This window comes from Hippocampus bargibanti, linkage group LG14 (assembly GCF_051943395.1).
Source record: "Hippocampus bargibanti isolate YZ-2025 linkage group LG14, ASM5194339v1, whole genome shotgun sequence".
Classification (NCBI taxonomy): Eukaryota; Metazoa; Chordata; class Actinopteri; order Syngnathiformes; family Syngnathidae; genus Hippocampus; species Hippocampus bargibanti.
The window spans coordinates 11,339,587-11,357,122 of record NC_142747.1 but is presented as its reverse complement, the minus strand read 5'-3'; the positions used below and the strand labels follow the sequence as shown (position 1 = coordinate 11,357,122).

Here is a 17,536-nt window from a genome sequence, read left to right as displayed (position 1 = left end):
ATCGAATTTCAAGTCGAAGCGAGTTGGTGTGGAATAAGAATTAATCAGACAAATCCACCCATTTTCAGTTATTCACAGAGGCTGACATTTTATGCAACATCGCCCCCTAAATTGAATTTACAGTAAAGTCTCGTTATATCATCGCCCCCTATCGATATACGCGACCCTGTTTGCATGTAATTTTCTCCGTGCGTGCATAGAAATAGTATCGATATAACCGGGACTATCGATATATCCGATATCGATATAACGAGACTTTACTGTATTTGCTTCATTTTTGTTCCACACCCCAATTTTAATGAGACTACTGTTATTTGGACTAGTGGAGGCACATACAAGATACTTTTTTTTCTCATTGTATTTCATTTGACCTTTCGATTGGGTCATTGTAATATCAAAAATAATGATAGAATTGTACATTTAATAGTGATTAAAACCCATTTATTTTCTGAATATAGAATATTTTATTTGTCAAACATTTTTCAAGGCAATCTCTTTCACCTAACTCAAGCATGCGAATATTTGTTCATATTATTATTATTAGTAGTAGTAGTATTGGATTTGCCTTTATTCATCTCGCAGTGGAGAAATGTATTATTATTATTATTATTATTATTATTATTATTATTATTATTATTATTACTCCACCAGGGTTCATGCACCTGAATCAACAATTTACAGCATCTGACATTGTAAGATTTTGTGAAGTGTATCTTTGATACTTGAGCAACAAAAAATCGGATGTCTTAATTACATTTAAATCATTCATATGCATTTTACTTCATGGACTAAATCTTTGGTTTGGTATGCAAAAAACAGTAAAAATGGACACTTGTTATATGTGTAGACATAGGTTTTTGCTTTTTGAAAATGACAAAAAAAACGTGATTCAGATGCACAAACTATTCAACAAATGTTATCATCAGAAACACAGGAACCTGTCCCTGTCATATTTTCATGACCTAAACTGTTGGAAGTATGTGTGTGCGTGCGTGCGTGCGTCCGTGTGTGTGTGTGTGTGTGTGTGTGTGGTGTGTGTTACAGAGTAGTCTGGTAGGAAGCTGAACCTTCCTCTGAGCTGCTCTGAAGAAGCGGCTGTCGTTCACCAAAAATGGACGTCCTCTTCTTCCTCTTGTTTCGTCTCCATTTCTTTCTTGCCACAATGGCCACAACCGCGGTGATCGCCGAGATCAACGCACCGATGATGCTGGCGCCCAGCAACCATGGCCAGATCTGCTGGGCCTGCTCGAGGTAAGGTGTCAGGATTTCCTGAACAAATCGCTGACCTGCAGTGGGGGCAGAAATGATGACGCAAATTCAGATCAACAAATCTGGTGAATGAAAAGGTCTCTCTGATGATCTTCTGGTCTAACCTGGATCCAACAGATAGGCGTATTCATATCCCATTGACTTGGTGGAGAGGAAATAGTCTCCATTTCTGTAAAGAGGCAGGAACGGCACCATGTAGTAGCCGTCATTGTGGCCAATGGGCGCATTGGTAGATGGATAGAAGGCCCGTGTAGGCTGGTGGGTTCGCAGCCAACGCTCAAAGATACTACGCAAGAAGAAGGCCGGTGTGTTGGTTTTCGGTGTGAGAAATGAACTGGAGTCATGCGTGCGGTTGTGCTTTACTGTACCTGTCTATGAAAGCGTGGTGTAAGAGAAATATGGGGTCATTGGCAGAACCTTGCACAGAGGACATGGAGCCGTTCATGAAGACGTGCAGGGCATTGTGCATGGTGCTCTGACCTTGAACCGCCATGCCCGTGACAGGACTGGCAAAACCTGAAGGTGGGGAAAATGTAGGCGTCCAGTTTCAAAAAATGAATGAAAGAAACATTTCACTTTAATCTGATGCTATCGCTTTCCTTTGAAAAGGATGTCTCATTTGGAAAGACAGGCAAATGTTTAACAGGATATATGTCTGTGTTGCAGTCGGATGCAAGACAGCAAATCCCAAATAACTCATACAACTGGGATCTGGACTATTGCAGTACTGTAGTTGGAATGTTACGGTATTTTCCGGTCTATAAGATGCACCCAAAAGCCTTTGTTTTCTTCAAATAAATGACCCTGCGCCTTAGACGCAGGTGCACCTTATCTGTGAAGTAATATTAAGCCACAACAGGTCTTGATTGATGGATGGATGGATAGATTTATGGATGGATAGAGATAGATAGATAGACGGCTAGATGGATAAATAGATGTATCAGGCCTTTGATTGACTGCACGCCGCCTTTCGTGACCCTCAATGGAATGGATGTAGGAAATGAATAGGGATAGGCTATTATCACCATTATGAATATCTATCCCCGTGTGAGTTTGCAAATGGGCCAATAATGTTCCTCTAGATTAGAGAGATTAGTTTAAGGATTATGTTCCTATTCACTGGTTGGCCATGTGAGTACAGGAACACAAATGTATTAGTGTGTATTTGTGTACGCGGATACCGTTCTTACCCTCAAGAACGTTCCTGAAGCTCATGTTGGCAAACCGGTCCATAGCTCCGGTCTCGTATTCTCGGAGCCCTACGGTGAAGTCGACATCAGCTGATGTCGGGAGTCGCTGTACTCGGCTGGTATCGTGGTTGCCGGGGTTGCGTAACAGCGGACCTTCCCCTGTCGCATTGCACAATGCCTCACGATTGTTGTAGTCCTCGGGCTGAGTGCAGACCACCTACGTGAATGCAGACCGATATACAAAAAGTCGTTTGACTTCTTTTCCTATCCAAATCAAGTGTTCATTATACTGAATTCAAACATAACATTCAGGTAGTATTTTGGGTAAACCATGCTCGATAAAGGGATTTCTTTTGCTCTTTTCACTGTTTAAATAAGCGGAAAATTGCCATTTTCTCTGGTTTCAATAAACAAAACCATCCCCTACTTTAATCCTGGGTCCAATGTTTCCTTCTACACACTAAATTGAAAGAAACAAATGAAAATATACTTGCCTTCCACGATGAGAAGACCGACGCAGGGCTGATAAGGTTGGGATTAACAGGGCTGCGGCCCCCCATCAACGCGTCGGTGCACACCTGACAACTTTGGGCGTCCCTCCAATCCCAGTATGGGATGGTAAAATTAAAATCTCCCGTGAGCTTCCTTATCTCATTCTCCCAGTGAAGCAAGTAGACTCGATGCCAAGGCAGAAAGGCTGCAGATTCATGGGCGAAGTCAATATCGGTCCAAACGTTCCCCGGCCCACCCAAGAAGGCATCTCGTGACACGTAGTAGTGCATCCAGACAAACAGATCGTAGGAGTTAATGTCGGTGAACATTGGATTCTCCCCGTTTTCGCCCATCTCTGCTCTGGTTGCCGTGGCAATGACATAGTCGCGGCTGATAGTGTTCTTGGCCAGGGTGAGGTAGGAGATGAACTTTTGCTGGTCAGCAGCTGATAGTGACAGGATGTTTCGCCGCACCGATTCTCTGTACTCGGCACAGTTTGCCCCCCAATAGCCGAACCTGCACTCCCCACAGTCAAAACCGCCGTAGTTTCCCACACAGCGACAGGTTCGGTTGTAGAAGGCCAAAGGCCAGCGCTCCCTGTCGTCAATTCCACTGTGGGGGTACTGCGGACCGTGCGGCTCGTCTGACACCAGCACATCTGTGCAGAAACCTCGTCCTGACAGGGCACCGCACGCTGAGCCGTCTCCGTCCCAAACGGGGCAACATTCTTTGGTCCGTAGGCTCTCCGTGTTGGCGCAGGGCCGTGGGAACTGGCAAAAGCAGGTCCCGAGAAGCCGCAGAAGAAGCACGGCTGCAAGCGGGCTCCTCATGATGCCACTTCTGGAAGACCTATTTAAAAGAAAAAGTGACTATCGCTGACTCGCATGCAAACTAATTCGTTTTCACTACAGCAGTAGTCTTGAAAAATATTGAAGACAAAAAAATCAAATTTGATCAACAAAAAAAGAAAACAATATTTTACTGTTTGAGAATTGGTCCTGCCAAGCATCCAAGCGCCTTCCACCCTCACTTTCTCCACCCTGCCTATATTTTACTGCTCTCACCAATCCCGTTCAACTCATTTAGGGGCTGTCCTCAGACAGAATGTGTGAGCTCACACACACACACACTAACGCAAATTTGTGTGTACGTACCCTCACCCAACATCACATGTTTAGAATAATATTCTAGATTCTTTCATTCTGTCTTAAGACCAGCTGACCTCAGACCAGCTGACCTCTCCTCCATTTTACCTTAGGCGCAAATGACTGATTGGGCGTATGTTTCACCCCTTCTCAGAGGTTCCACGTTTATTCACGATATGTGGATGAAATTGTGGAAAAAAACAAAAAGGAAGTGTAAATTTGGCAAAACTGGAATTTTTTTTTTTTGGCTTTAGTCAATTTGGGGTCAATCTGAAAGGTTAGTGTAGTAATCAGCGTGTTTGTGGCTGCCAAATATGTGTAAGCAATATGTTCTTTCTCAATTAGAAAGTCATGCGAAATTAAAGAATATGTATCATGTCGATACATTCTCATTTTATTACCAGTATTACAGTTTGGTTTACAAAATGAAAAAAAGTGAATATGTGGAAATTAGATTTCTTCTTTAATTGACCACCGTGATAACAATTTGTCAACAATTTCTTTCCGATGTAGATGATATATCTTCAGCCGTCATCTGTACAAAAGTGAAGGTTTCGGACGTTTCGCCTCCTATCCAAGAGGCTTCGTCAGCGAACTAAAGTCTGACTGGTCGTATCGGCCCCATTTATATATCCCTAATGTCGTTATGCTGATGAGGTGATACCGGGGGGAGTGGGGGTAATAGGCCAATCGTTAGTCAGGAATGTAGGAACAATCAGTGGGGCCACAGGGGGGGGTCCCGCGCCCCCCCCAACCTGAGAGTAGGGACCTATCATAGCTGTGTCCGGCGCCACCAGGTCTGGACATTAGGGATATATAAATGGGGCCGATACGACCAGTCAGACTTTAGTTCGCTGACGAAGCCTCTTGGATAGGAGGCGAAACGTCCGAAACCTTCACTTTCGTACAGATGACGGCTGAAGAAACCTTCTCATCGATGGACCACTCCTGTACGACTGAGAGCTTACACAGACGTATTGCTGCCAACTTTGGGAGAGACATCCTTCTGCTGGTACGTAACTTAGAAAAGGCCACCTTTAAATTAGCTGATTTAAAGAACCACCTCAGATTCAATCTTAGATGTAGACAGAGCCGGTTAATTCCTAAATGCTTGAAGCAAGCACCCCTGGAACCCGGATACTTAGCCGATAAAATGCAACAAAATTATACTAGGAAAATTCTAAATTTGCGAATTAGGAGACTTAACATAGAGATAAAAAACAAACAGTCAGAAATAGAAACTTATTATCAGCGATTACAAACTAATCTTACCCACAAAATCTATCAGGAAGTGTGTGAATTTACTAAATCCGGTTATATGAGGCACCACAGCAAAACCAAAGAGAGACAAAAGGGTAAATTTCAAAAATTACTTTTACTGAAACAATCTCAGCTACTGGTAAACACGCGTAAAATTAGGTATGAACAGTTTGCAAGGGAGAATTGGATCAAAAATTTGTCAGACAGAGATCTCTCAGAGACAGAAAAGGCGGTACTTACCAAAGGTTTAAATTTCTCAGTGACTCCTAAAACTATACCTACAATAGATTATATCACAGCTACTGAATCGGCTATTAAAAATAACAAACTTTCGTATGCAGAGGCAGATGATCTACGCATTAAAATATCAGCTCTTCTCAGTAGTGCCAAACTTCCTCCGTCCAACATAACATTAGAAGAGAGAAAGGCGTTAACTACTCTACAAAAAGACAAAAATATTACTATTTTGCCAGCAGACAAGGGCAGATGCACAGTGCTGCTCAACACATTGGATTATGAAGACAAAATAAATAGGTTAATCAGTGATTCTAACACGTATGAGCAACTAAAAAGGGACCCTTCCAATAGATACAAGAAAGAAATGATTGACTGTCTCCAAAAGCTAGAGAAAGGAAAACATATAGACAAACAGATGTATTTTAGATTATACCCGGGAGAGGCCACGCCATGTATCTATGGCCTGCCAAAAATACATAAAGAAGGGTTCCCCCTCCGACCCATTGTTTGTAGCATTGACTCCTCTACATACAATGTAGCCAAATATTTAAAAACTATTTTAGCTCCGTTGGTTGGTAACACAGAATATCACGTAGAGAACACCACAGGGTTTGTAGAGAGGATCAAAGACCTCATATTGGAACCTGAGGAAACTTTGGCATCATACGATGTGACTTCTCTCTTTACATCTGTCCCAACCCCAGCAGCAGTCTCAGTGGTGAGGACGAGGCTGCTGGCGGATGTTTCTCTGCATGAAAGAACCAAACTGAAACCGGATCACATCTGCCAATTATTAGAAATCTGCCTTAATACTACGTATTTTCAATTTCGGGAAAAATTTTATAAACAAATCCATGGTTGTGCTATGGGCTCACCAGTTTCACCCATAGTGGCTAATCTTTACATGGAAGAGATGGAGAAACAGGCCCTCACATCCTTCCCAGGGACAAAACCTAGACACTGGTTTAGATATGTGGACGATACTTTTGTCATAATTAAGAAACAAGAAATTCAATCCTTCACAGATCATCTCAACTCTGTAGACTTCAACATTAAATTTACTCGTGAGGACATTCAAGAGAACCAACTAGCCTTCTTGGATTGTAAAGTAATTATAAAAGAGGACAGAGCGCTAAAAACAGAAGTCTTTAGGAAGGCTACGCACACTGACCAATACTTACTTTTTGACTCTAACCACCCTTTACAACATAAACTAGGAGTTATCAGAACCCTCCAGCATAGGGCTAAACTAATACCAACTAGCACTGAAGGTAGAGAAAAGGAGTCAAAACATATCAGGAGAGCACTCACTAACTGTGGGTACCCTCAGTGGTCATTCAACAAATGTCAGAAAGAAAGAATAGCGAACGAAACCAATAATTCTCAAGATTCTAAAAGGAGAGGAGTAGCAGTACCGTACATTGCAGGAGTTTCTGAAAAATTACAAAGAGTCCTTTGGCAACATAAAATTCCTACTTATTTCAAACCGATAAACACGTTAAGGCAAAAATTAGTGCATCCAAAAGATAGGCTACCAAATGAAAAACAAAGTAATGTAGTTTATTCCATACATTGTAAGAATGAAAATTGTAAAGAGCAGTACATTGGGGAGACTCAACAAATTCTCAAAAAAAGACTTTATCAACATCGCAGGGATAATACTAGTGGGCCTCAATCGGCAGTACATTTGCACCTAAAAGCTAGCAACCACTCATTTGACGACAATGAGGTTAAAATCTTAGCGAAAGAACATAGATGGTTTGAAAGGGGGGTAAAAGAGGCGATTCTTATAAAACAACAAAATCCTTCATTAAACCGGTCTGGTGGTGTGAGGTTCAATTTGGATCGTTCATACAATAGCCTGCTCAGGCAAAACAGGTTAGGAAACTTTCGCAATGCTGATGAGGGTCGTTATGCTGATGAGGTGATACCGAGGGGAGTGGGGGTAATAGGCCAATCGTTAGTCAGGAATGTAGGAACAATCAGTGGGGCCACAGGGGGGGGTCCCGCGCCCCCCCCAACCTGAGAGTAGGGACCTATCATAGCTGTGTCCGGCGCCACCAGGTCTGGACATTAGGGATATATAAATGGGGCCGATACGACCAGTCAGACTTTAGTTCGCTGACGAAGCCTCTTGGATAGGAGGCGAAACGTCCGAAACCTTCACTTTTGTACAGATGACGGCTGAAGAAACCTTCTCATCGATGGACCACTCCTGTACGACTGAGAGCTTACACAGACGTAGATGATATATCGTATTTTTTGGTGGATAAGGCGCATCCAAAAGCCTTCATTGTCTTCAAAAGATGACCCTGTGCCTTATAACAAGTTTCGTAACTCCTGTTAGCAACCACCGACTCCATTTCAAACCCCTGTAGAAGAAATAGTATGGAACCCTAGCCTCTAATATAGCGCCTTATAATGTGGAGTGCCTTATATTTGGAAACTTTTATATATTTATGTTATATTTGGAAAACTTTTTTTCGTTCATTGAAGGTGCGCGTTATACTTCGGTGCACCTTATATATGGAAAAAGTTTGAAAATACACCATTCATTGGTGGTGCGCCTCACACACTGGAAAATATGGTAATTTTAGCCCTTTCCATATCTCCTTCATAATATATATACTATATATATATATATATATATATATATATATATATATATATATATATATATATATATATATATATATATATATATATAGTAAAGTCTCGTTATATCGATATCGGATATATCGATAGTCCCGGTTTTATATATATATATATATATATATATATATATATATATATATATATATATATATATATATATATATATATATATATATATGCACACACACACACACAAAAACACACACTGCATTATCTTTGTGGAGAAATTTGACAACTACATTCAACTGACAACTACTGAGGTTTGACAACTAAATTCAGTAATCTTTAAATTAATTGGAACAACAAATGAATGGATCATACAAAAATCCACCTATCTTCACTATCCGGACCACATGATGCAGCGTGACGCTCAACTTGCACAATACGGGGATAGATCTGCTTTCTCCACTCATGCACTTGACTTCCCCTTGTGCTCATGTGGGCCACTATACAGACGGACTCGGGCTCAAAGTATGTGGTCACATGCTGCCGCAAACCACTCACGGGATGCGGCTTATCTGCGGCAGCAACTTGCTGGAGCGCACAGGAATGAACATCACAGGATAGATCTGACCGCAAGGCTCCTCTGGAAGAATGTGTGAGTGTGTGTGGAAGGAGGTGGGAGGAGGAGACAAAGAAAAAGAGAGAGCTTTCCCTTTGTTGCCAGTTTTGTAAAGCAACAGTACAAACCCGAGAAGTTGTATCTTAAGACGCACATTCTCAATTCTAAATGTTCCAATAAGTAGTTCTTGAAAGGTTCTCTTCGCCTCAAAGTCAACACAAGAGGGCAGCGTGATCTCTCTAATGTGCGGTCGGAATTCTGAGCAAGTCCCCATCAGGAATGTTTTGACCATGCAGTTCCAAAATGTAAGGGCTTTAACTTATTGCATGGGTCATGCCACTTGTCGTCCACTACGCACACACACCGGATCTTGTTGTAAATAATTTTGGATTTGCATGTCAGATTTTGATGAACTGCCTATATTCACTATAGCCTTTCTTCTTTTGTTATAATCCACTATCACAGTCGGAAGGACGCTTCAAGTTTCATTGTTGAAAAGTGATATAAAAGAAAAGAGTCTTTTGAATATTTATTGCAAGAGATTGTTGACACCATCTACCCATTTTACCCTTCTTGTCCTTGTTAGGTTGAAGTTTAAAATGGAGCTGAGCAGTGACGTGGCTGTGCCTCACCTGTCATCATGGAAATTGCAAAATACTTTGTGATTCATCTTAGTGTCTGAGCACCCTGAAAGTTTAAATCTGACATGCATTTCCAACATATATTGCATATACACAAATTTATAGACATTCTAGCGTCATTGGGTAATGTTCGCCTGTCATCCATCTTAATGTAGTTCCCCGAGGATGAGAATGCGATCTCGCTCGGCACTCGTTAGACTTCACTCAATCAACAGTAGTCAATTTATTGACTCGGTTTTTAAGTGAATGTAAACCCCTTGTGTACATAAGCAAGAATGGCACAAATGGTACTGATTGATTACCTGGTTGCTGCTCCACTTATTGACAACAAAGCTAAAGGTTGCTAGTGAAACGGGACTCGCTAGATCATTCTCTTGTTTGAAAAGATCAAGTTAGAAAATCAGATAATGTGAAGTGACAACACGCCGCAATTTCATTGGGGTTGGGTGTGGAAAATTAATGTGCGACATTTGTCTTTGGTGTCCCTTCCATCAACATCTGGCAACCAATCAGAGAACTAATGATTAACCGTAAATGTGATTAACTGAACCACAATTAAAGTTGAGAGTGTACAGTGTACAGGTTTTTTCCGGGTATTCTACTGTCCTACCACATTTTAAAAAATGCATGATAAGCTGTTTGAACACTTAGTGTGAGTGTGAGCACGGACGGTTGTTTGTTTCCGTTTGCCTGGCGATTGGGTGGCGATTGGTTCAGGGTGTCCCCTGCCTACTGCCCAAAGATGGCTGGGATAGGCTCCAGCAATCCCTGCGACCCTTGTGAGGAGTAGAGAATTGGACAATAAGTCCACCTCATGTCAAATTGTGTCCCTTTAGTCGCTTTGTGTTGGTAAATAAAAAATGAAGCCAATCGAAACAATGACTCATTCGTCGTGTTCGTATATGGTCTGAGTAGCCGATCCTGTTTGTGCACAAGCGGCTCCTCTCATTCCTTTAAATGTGGTCAAATGGCGGAAGGAAAAACTGATTGGGAGCAGCGTGGCTCACTGCGAGAGTGGATGCACACCTTCCTTCAATGAACAATTGGAATGTTCCATTGTATTCGTGTGATTGCACACATATGGTTTTCATCATAGCCCATTTGTTGGTGTCAAAACAAGATTAAATAAGGGGAGTGAACCAAACGGAACTAAAAGGGGAGGGAAGGGGAGATCGGGGTCAGATTCAGTAAGGCTATCACTTCATCACAGCGGCCAGCCTGCCCGTGTGTGTGCGCCCGTTCATGCGGCTCTCGATGCTCTTTTAATGGTCCACTAATCTCAAATGCATTTGGCTGGCAAATTAATCCAAGCCTTGTCATAGCCAAGCTCGAAAATCCCCTTCTATCCCACATTACTTCTTAGCTGTCTCTCCCTCATCGTTCCCTTTCACTCTTTATCAGTATCCATCTCCAGATGGTATGGTGGAGGTAGGTGTGAGGGTGTGTGTGAAAGAGAGAGAGAGAGAGAGAGAGAGAGAGAGAGAGAGAGAGAGAGAGAGAGAGAGAGAGAGTGGGAGTGTGAGAGAGGTTGGGTGGCCTATGATGTGAGTGGAGACTCCTCATTGGAGCATTGATAAAAAGAGAGAGCGAGAGTGAGCAAGATCGAGAAGGGGGGGTTCATTTGTTGCCATAGTGAAAAAGTAGATTAACCAAAGCGATCAGCGATGCCATGATGGACACATGAGGGATGTTGTTGTTCTTCTCGTCCGCACACCTGCCCTGGAAGCAAAGGTATGCTTTTCGTTTATTCAACATATATGAATTGGACTGTCTCTGCGGACATATTTTGGACCAAAAGCACTCATCGATGTTGCTGCAGTTGACATATTTCTATTTTTGTTCATTTTTTTTCTCTTCTGTATGCGTCATGCATTCTGAGAACTGAGCAAGAGCAACACAAGGTGAAGTTGGAAGCACATGTACGGTGGCTGCATCAGCAAGTTATCGGCCATTGCCATGAAATTTGATGTTTCCCCATTGACTGTCGCCTCATAAATCTGGGAGGACAGAGGCATGCGAAGTGCGCCTTTATTCTTTAGAGAACGAGAAAATGCAAGGATGAGCATGCACAGGGAAGAGCATATTGATGTTTTTGGAATGAATTGGGTGAATGAAGGTTTTTCAGATTAAATTAAACGAAGCAATAAATTAATCGGTTGTGCAAAAAAAACTGCATAGTAAATAGTGTGAACCTGGCCAATAAAACCAAATAAACGCTTTTGGGCTGATTAACAGCTCTGATAGGATTGGCGTGCATCTCATCAATTTGATATTCCCCATACAAAAGGCGTATTATAACAGGCATAAAGACCAATTACCAATTATTCCAACAAAAAAGGACTGCCCCTCCTGACCCACAAGAAGTTATTCCTGCAGAATAAAGGCATATTTTCCATCATAAAATAGGAGAATGACGTTTTTGATTTTTAATTTACTTGATAAAATTTGACTTCAATGTCAGAGGACTGGGATTTTATCTAGGAAAAAATACACGCAAAATACATAACAGTATTTTTTTTCCTGTTCTTGATAGAACATTTTTATTGTTCTACATACTCACATTTCCTCATGAAATGGCCCGAAATACGATAACAATTACAAGGTCATTTTGTACTTGACCATCGAGTGATGACTTGTGTCATGCTGTTTTTAGGTTAACAAGCTGTTTTTAGATTCACTGCCAGCCATGTTCAAAAATGTGTCCACTCAATTGTCAGGGTTTTTGTCATTGTCACTTAAATTCCAGGACCCACACAATCTTGAGTCTTAGGACTACATACACATTCAATACAGTGTTTAAAACCTTACACTCTCTTCTTTCATCTGAAAAAAAAGAGTTAATTTCTAAATTATATGGGTCTGGAGTTATATGAGCTTGAAATGAGGGCGGCTGTCCAAAATACAATGCAATACATACATATTGGTTTATATAGCGTGTTAACAACAGCTCAAGCAGGAACAAAAGTGCTAACATGGACAAAAGGGAAAGGACGTTTGTGGAAAAGAAAAAACATTGCCAGAGGCCATGGCCAGCGCTTTATCGGCATCCAAGCATGAACGCTGGCGCAAATGGCTGCCTGTGCTCACCCGCAGAAAAAAAAATGTACTTGACTGTAAAGTGTCCTTGAGAGTTTTGAAAGGCATTTATAAATGAAATGTATTATTGTTATTATTATTATTATTATTATTATTATTGACAAACAAAACCCAAACAAATTTGGGAATGGCGCTCTCTGTCATATTTTCAATAACTGAATACATTCGTGAATGGCAGTGAATGAGTTAAGATTGAATGACGTCTGTATCTGTCATGATCTGGTTGGCGACCAACGGGGGGCGCTGTCAGCCCCGCCTGCACCTGCAGAGGTGCTGGTCGTCCCGATCAGGTTGGCGACCAACGGGTAGCGACGTCAGCCCTGTCTGCAGCCTCGCAGGTGCTGGTCGTTTTAATCACTGACACTTAAAAGGACACCCGGCACGACCATCCGGTGTCGGTTCATTGTTTGCTGCATGTTTGTTGCATGCATTGTGTATGCTGTGCATGTGTTTGTTTAACCTTGGCGGATTTTTACACTTGGTTTTCTTTTGATACTTTGTATTTTTTCTCTTCAGATGATTTTGATGTTTTACATTTTGTTCCTGCTGGCCTTTATTTTAATACAATTTGTCAAACAACCTCCTACTCACTCCTGCCTGCTTTTTGGGATCCGCACCTGCCATCACCACCTAGCAAAACGTGACAGAATGAACCGACGAACCTTCGGATCCCGCAGGTACATCGGACCCGTCTCATTTCCACCCTGTGCCTGGCAATGCTACGTCCACGTTAGCCCAAGCCTCGTTGAGTTTGAATTGCCTCACTGGACGAGCCGTAACGACCGGCCGAGACCTCCTTCCAGGTGGCCGTCCAGGGTGACACTGGGTGTCTGGCAGTGCACGCCCACGTCCAGCCACGCTGTCGTCGTGCATGACGAATTGAGTCTCTTCCACGACGAGCCGTGCAACGTCCGCGTCAACTCCAGTCCGAGACCCCACTCACCGCTGGATCCCGGAGCGGCTCAGGACTGGTCTCGTTTCCCCGGTGCTGGGCAGTTCACGCCCACATCGGCGTCCAGCCGAGACCTGGTCCCATACGGCCGTACGGGGTGCCATTCTGCGCCTGGCAGTTTGACGTCCACGTTGAGCCATGCGCCGTCGCGTGAACGTGCGAGAGGGATCGCACTCACGCCCACGACGATCTGTGCCGCGTCTTCGTCCACCCCAGGCCGAGTCCCGTTCCCATCAGGCCGCCGCCCGTCGTATGCTGGAGAGGCAGTGGTTGCCGTCTCCACCATTGTGCCCTGGCGAGTGGACATTTTGGGAGACTGTTGGGACTTCTGGAAGCAGCCCCTTGAAGGGGGGGTACTGTCATGATCTGGTTGGCGACCAACGGGGCGCGCTGTCGGCCCCGCCTGCACCTGCACAGGTGCTGGTCGTCCCGATCAGAATGGCGACCAACGGGTAGCGACGTCAGCCCTGCCTGCAGCCTCGCAGGTGCTGGTCGTTTTAATCACTGACACTTAAAAGGACACCCGGCACGACCATCCGGTGTCGGTTCATTGTTTTCTGCATGTTTGTTGCATGCTTTGTCTGCAATCGCATGCATGTGTTTGTTTAACCTTGGCGGACTTTTACACTTGGTTTTCTTTTGATACTTTGTATTTTTTCCATTCAGATGATTTTTATGTTTTACATTTTGTTCCTGCTGACCTTTATTTTAATACAATTTGTCAAACAACCTCCTGCTCCCTCCTGCCTGCTTCTTGGGATCCGCACCCGCCATCACCACCTCGCAAACCGTGACAGTATCTTGTGTGTTGTGTCATATTTCTTTATTTTGACTTCAAGATGGCGCCGCGAGACTGCCTGTCTTTACAGCAGCTCCTATTTTTTGTTCTTCTACTTCTTTTCCTCTTCCTTTCATTACGTTGCTGCAGTGAATTGGGAATTTTTCCATTGTTAGACTAATAAAGGTTATCTTATATGTTGAGCAGAGTATGAGTGAGTTTAATGACAAGGACATTTGGGGCAATTTTTATTGACAGTGTGGGTCACATATACTGTATAAAACCGACAATGTCATCTGAAATCCTAATAATTGTATAATACGAAGCAAAAACCGGTATAATTTAATCGTGAAAACCTTTGACATTAGCTTCAGTTAGCCAGACTTGGCCCACCTGTTCTGGAGACTTTGCCTGGAGGGAGTACTTGACGGGACTTGTCTTACTTTAAAACGACCAAATGTTGACCAAATTTGAACGTTTTGTGGTAAATTGAGGGTATGAATGACTTATATCGTCACCGGGATTGTTGACAAGGGTGAAACTGAGCGGGTGTTTGTACGTGCAAGCGTTGGGTGAAGGAAAGGTGTTTGGAGAGAGACTCAGGTGTGCGTGACTGGAAAACGGACGAGGCGGTGGCAGATTGAGGCAAAAGCCCCCCCGGTGGCGTTGACATTGAACCGAGCGCTATTGCTGAGATCTTTTCCCTCCCTCGTAGATTGCAAAAAAATGTCCACCTAATTATCAAGAGGCGTCACGCACGAGGAAGGTAAGACGGCAGCTCCGGCAGAAATAGCAATGCCAACTGTAATTAATTTCATATTCACATGACGTCTTGCTCCCCCTCGAATGCTCAGACTTATTTGACTGTAGTTTGTCGTCATCTTGAAAACTACCAAAATGGATACAGAAATGAATTATGTCTTGTGTTAACGGGAGCTCGCATGTGGTGAGAAAGGAGATCCCGTCGTGGTATCGGGACGCGGACCAAACATCAGCAATGTTTGTATTCGTGTGCATCTCTCTCTTTCATTATTTTGCACCCAAGTGTCTCTGCAGGATTCCAAATAGCTCCTCTCTCATTTTGCTTCTGGTGGGGGCAGCGCTGCACCAGGCGTCTTTATCACTATTGTCTCATGCACACATGATGATTTGTAAATCGCCGTAAACCGCCTGAATCGAAGCGCACAGCAAGCAGGGGGTAGGAGAGTGCAACTCCTCGATTAAGTGATTTTGGGATGAGATCTTGTCTTGCGGACTTGTAGCCTTGTTGTCTGATTGTGCTGCTGCAGTGTCAGCATGCAGTTACGAGTCCACTCGTCTTTAGGACTTACTGGAGACATAACATGCACATCGTCTTCCTTTTACTCCCACGGGAGCAGTTCCCACTCAGTTTTTTTAGCACACTGTTGTGTCTTTTTTCGTGGCACCATTCTTGATTATTGACTTGGGCTCAGTCTGCTCTGCGGAAAAACGGAGGGTGTCCTTAACTGTCTGATCAAGCCATTTGTGTTCACATTTTGCGAATGTATTACTTTAACGATTGCACAGGAAAGGGCAATTGATTTAGTGCATGATTTGACACCGGGTGAGCAATGGTGACATTCAAGCAGGTTTGATTATAATCTTATCCGTTGTTTGGATAGTGATGTAACTTTTTTTGATCAGAATAGAATACATGTAATCGATCAACACAAACAAAAGAATGGTATGATGCACATTTTTTTGCTCGTCTCTTTTCTCTACACTCTTGTTCCCCAACAAAATTAGATTATAACTGTGCCTATTTCATATCCAAACATGGGAATTCTCTGAATGTAGATATAAACATATCAACATATCTGTTTATTTGTCACATCTGTAATATCACAACTTCTTGAATAATTCAAGAAACACAAGTGATAAATTTACTTGTTCATAAATGAAACTGTTGCATGAAGGATAAATAGTTAGCATGTCTGCTTCACAGTTCTGAGAATAGTCTACTCTAAAATTACGGTGCAGACGTTGCATGTTCTTTTTTGGGTACTTCAATGTGGTCATGTATTCCAAATACGTATATCCAAATTCGGTTAATTGAACATGAACATTTTCCCTGATGTATAATTAGTCTATATGTCACTCATACTTAATTTTATTTCTAGAATGCCTATTTTTACCATTCAAATTCATTTTCATTCGCCTTCTCCACTTTGTGTCAAACGTCAACCCCCACCCAACCCTGGTCAGCAAAGCCCAGACACCTGTGCCATGATCTTCACCCTCCTCCGCTTGAGAAATGGATGCTTTACTATCCTGTGCAGTAAATCATTTGTCAGGTTAGGGAACTGCGAGATGATTGCTTTTAACGGTTCACCCAAGGAAACAAATTTATCGCTCGTCTCCGCGATGGTTTTAGCAAACAAATATACAATCTGATAAGCAATAGTATAGTCATGGATTTACAGTATCTCACCTATTTCGATCTTGTGGCATCAACTCCCCTTCTTCTTGCAGGTTCATGTGACCATGTCGGTCCGCTGCCGTGTACCTTGGACACGAGCTCTGCCTCTGGACCTCTTTCATTTCTTGAGCCTCCGTCAATATTTTCTGGTAAATTTCTCAACTCGCATTGGCAGACCCGTCACTGTTTTAATGACGGCCCAACGTGGACATCTGAAGACACAGAAGAACAGAATGAGTTAAAACAACCTGAAACAATATTGCTTTTGGTATGGCCAGAAAAAGTTGTTGCCTGTGACAGGATCTTTTCATTTCACATTTGGCTCACTAAAACGGACCCAAAATGATTCTGTGGCGACTCCTCTTCTTTATTTGGGCGACATTTGAGCAAACAGACTCCGTCCAGTCGAGCGAACGGCGAGTTGTCGCCCACATCCCTGGCGACATCATAATAGGAGCCCTGTTCTCTGTGCATCATCAACCTCCCGCAGACAAGGTAGGTTTTGGAATGTTTTGGTTTGTTTGACTCAATAATGTATGAAATAAGAAAAGCATGGATAAAGACTGCTATAGAACAACATTGACCAGGTTTTTACGGTTTAGGGTGTCGTGTTAAATCAGTGGTTCTTAACCTGGGTTTGATCAAACCCTAGGGGTTCGGTGAGTCGGTCTCAGGGGTTTGGTAGATCCTGGACAGAGGTCCACCCCTCAGTCTAGTCTGCAGTTAGTAGGCACAGTCATTGGAAGAAGGGTTCGGTGAATGAGCATATGAAACTGGTGGGTTTCGGTGTCTCCAACAAGATTCAGAACTACTGTGTTA

The 17,536-nt window shown here is 42.9% G+C and overlaps 2 protein-coding genes across 3 annotated transcripts in view; one reads left to right on the top strand and one right to left on the bottom strand.

Moving 5' to 3' along the window:
- Positions 1-154: 154 nt before the first annotated feature.
- tyr (tyrosinase) lies at positions 155-16,858 on the bottom strand. 2 transcript variants are annotated; one of them, XM_089014128.1, is made up of 6 exons: positions 16,730-16,858; positions 2,954-3,800; positions 2,460-2,676; positions 1,638-1,785; positions 1,374-1,555; positions 155-1,286 (listed from the first exon to the last, which is right to left on the bottom strand). In XM_089014128.1, the coding sequence occupies exons 1-6, from the start codon at positions 16,837-16,839 to the stop codon at positions 1,039-1,041; spliced, it is 1,752 nt and encodes a 583-aa protein (XP_088870254.1). In that variant the 5' UTR covers positions 16,840-16,858; the 3' UTR covers positions 155-1,038. The 2 variants fall into 2 exon arrangements, with proteins under 2 accessions (XP_088870254.1, XP_088870255.1); XM_089014129.1 differs by lacking the exon at positions 16,730-16,858 and adding an exon at positions 3,934-4,012.
- A 25-nt stretch (positions 16,859-16,883) lies between these two features.
- grm5b (glutamate receptor, metabotropic 5b) overlaps positions 16,884-17,536 on the top strand; it is a 24,769-nt gene continuing 24,116 nt past the window's right edge. The window contains exon 1 of the mRNA XM_089014127.1: positions 16,884-17,212. Within this exon, the coding sequence (XP_088870253.1) occupies positions 17,060-17,212 (153 nt within the window). The 5' untranslated portion in view covers positions 16,884-17,059. The remainder of the gene's footprint in view (positions 17,213-17,536) is intronic.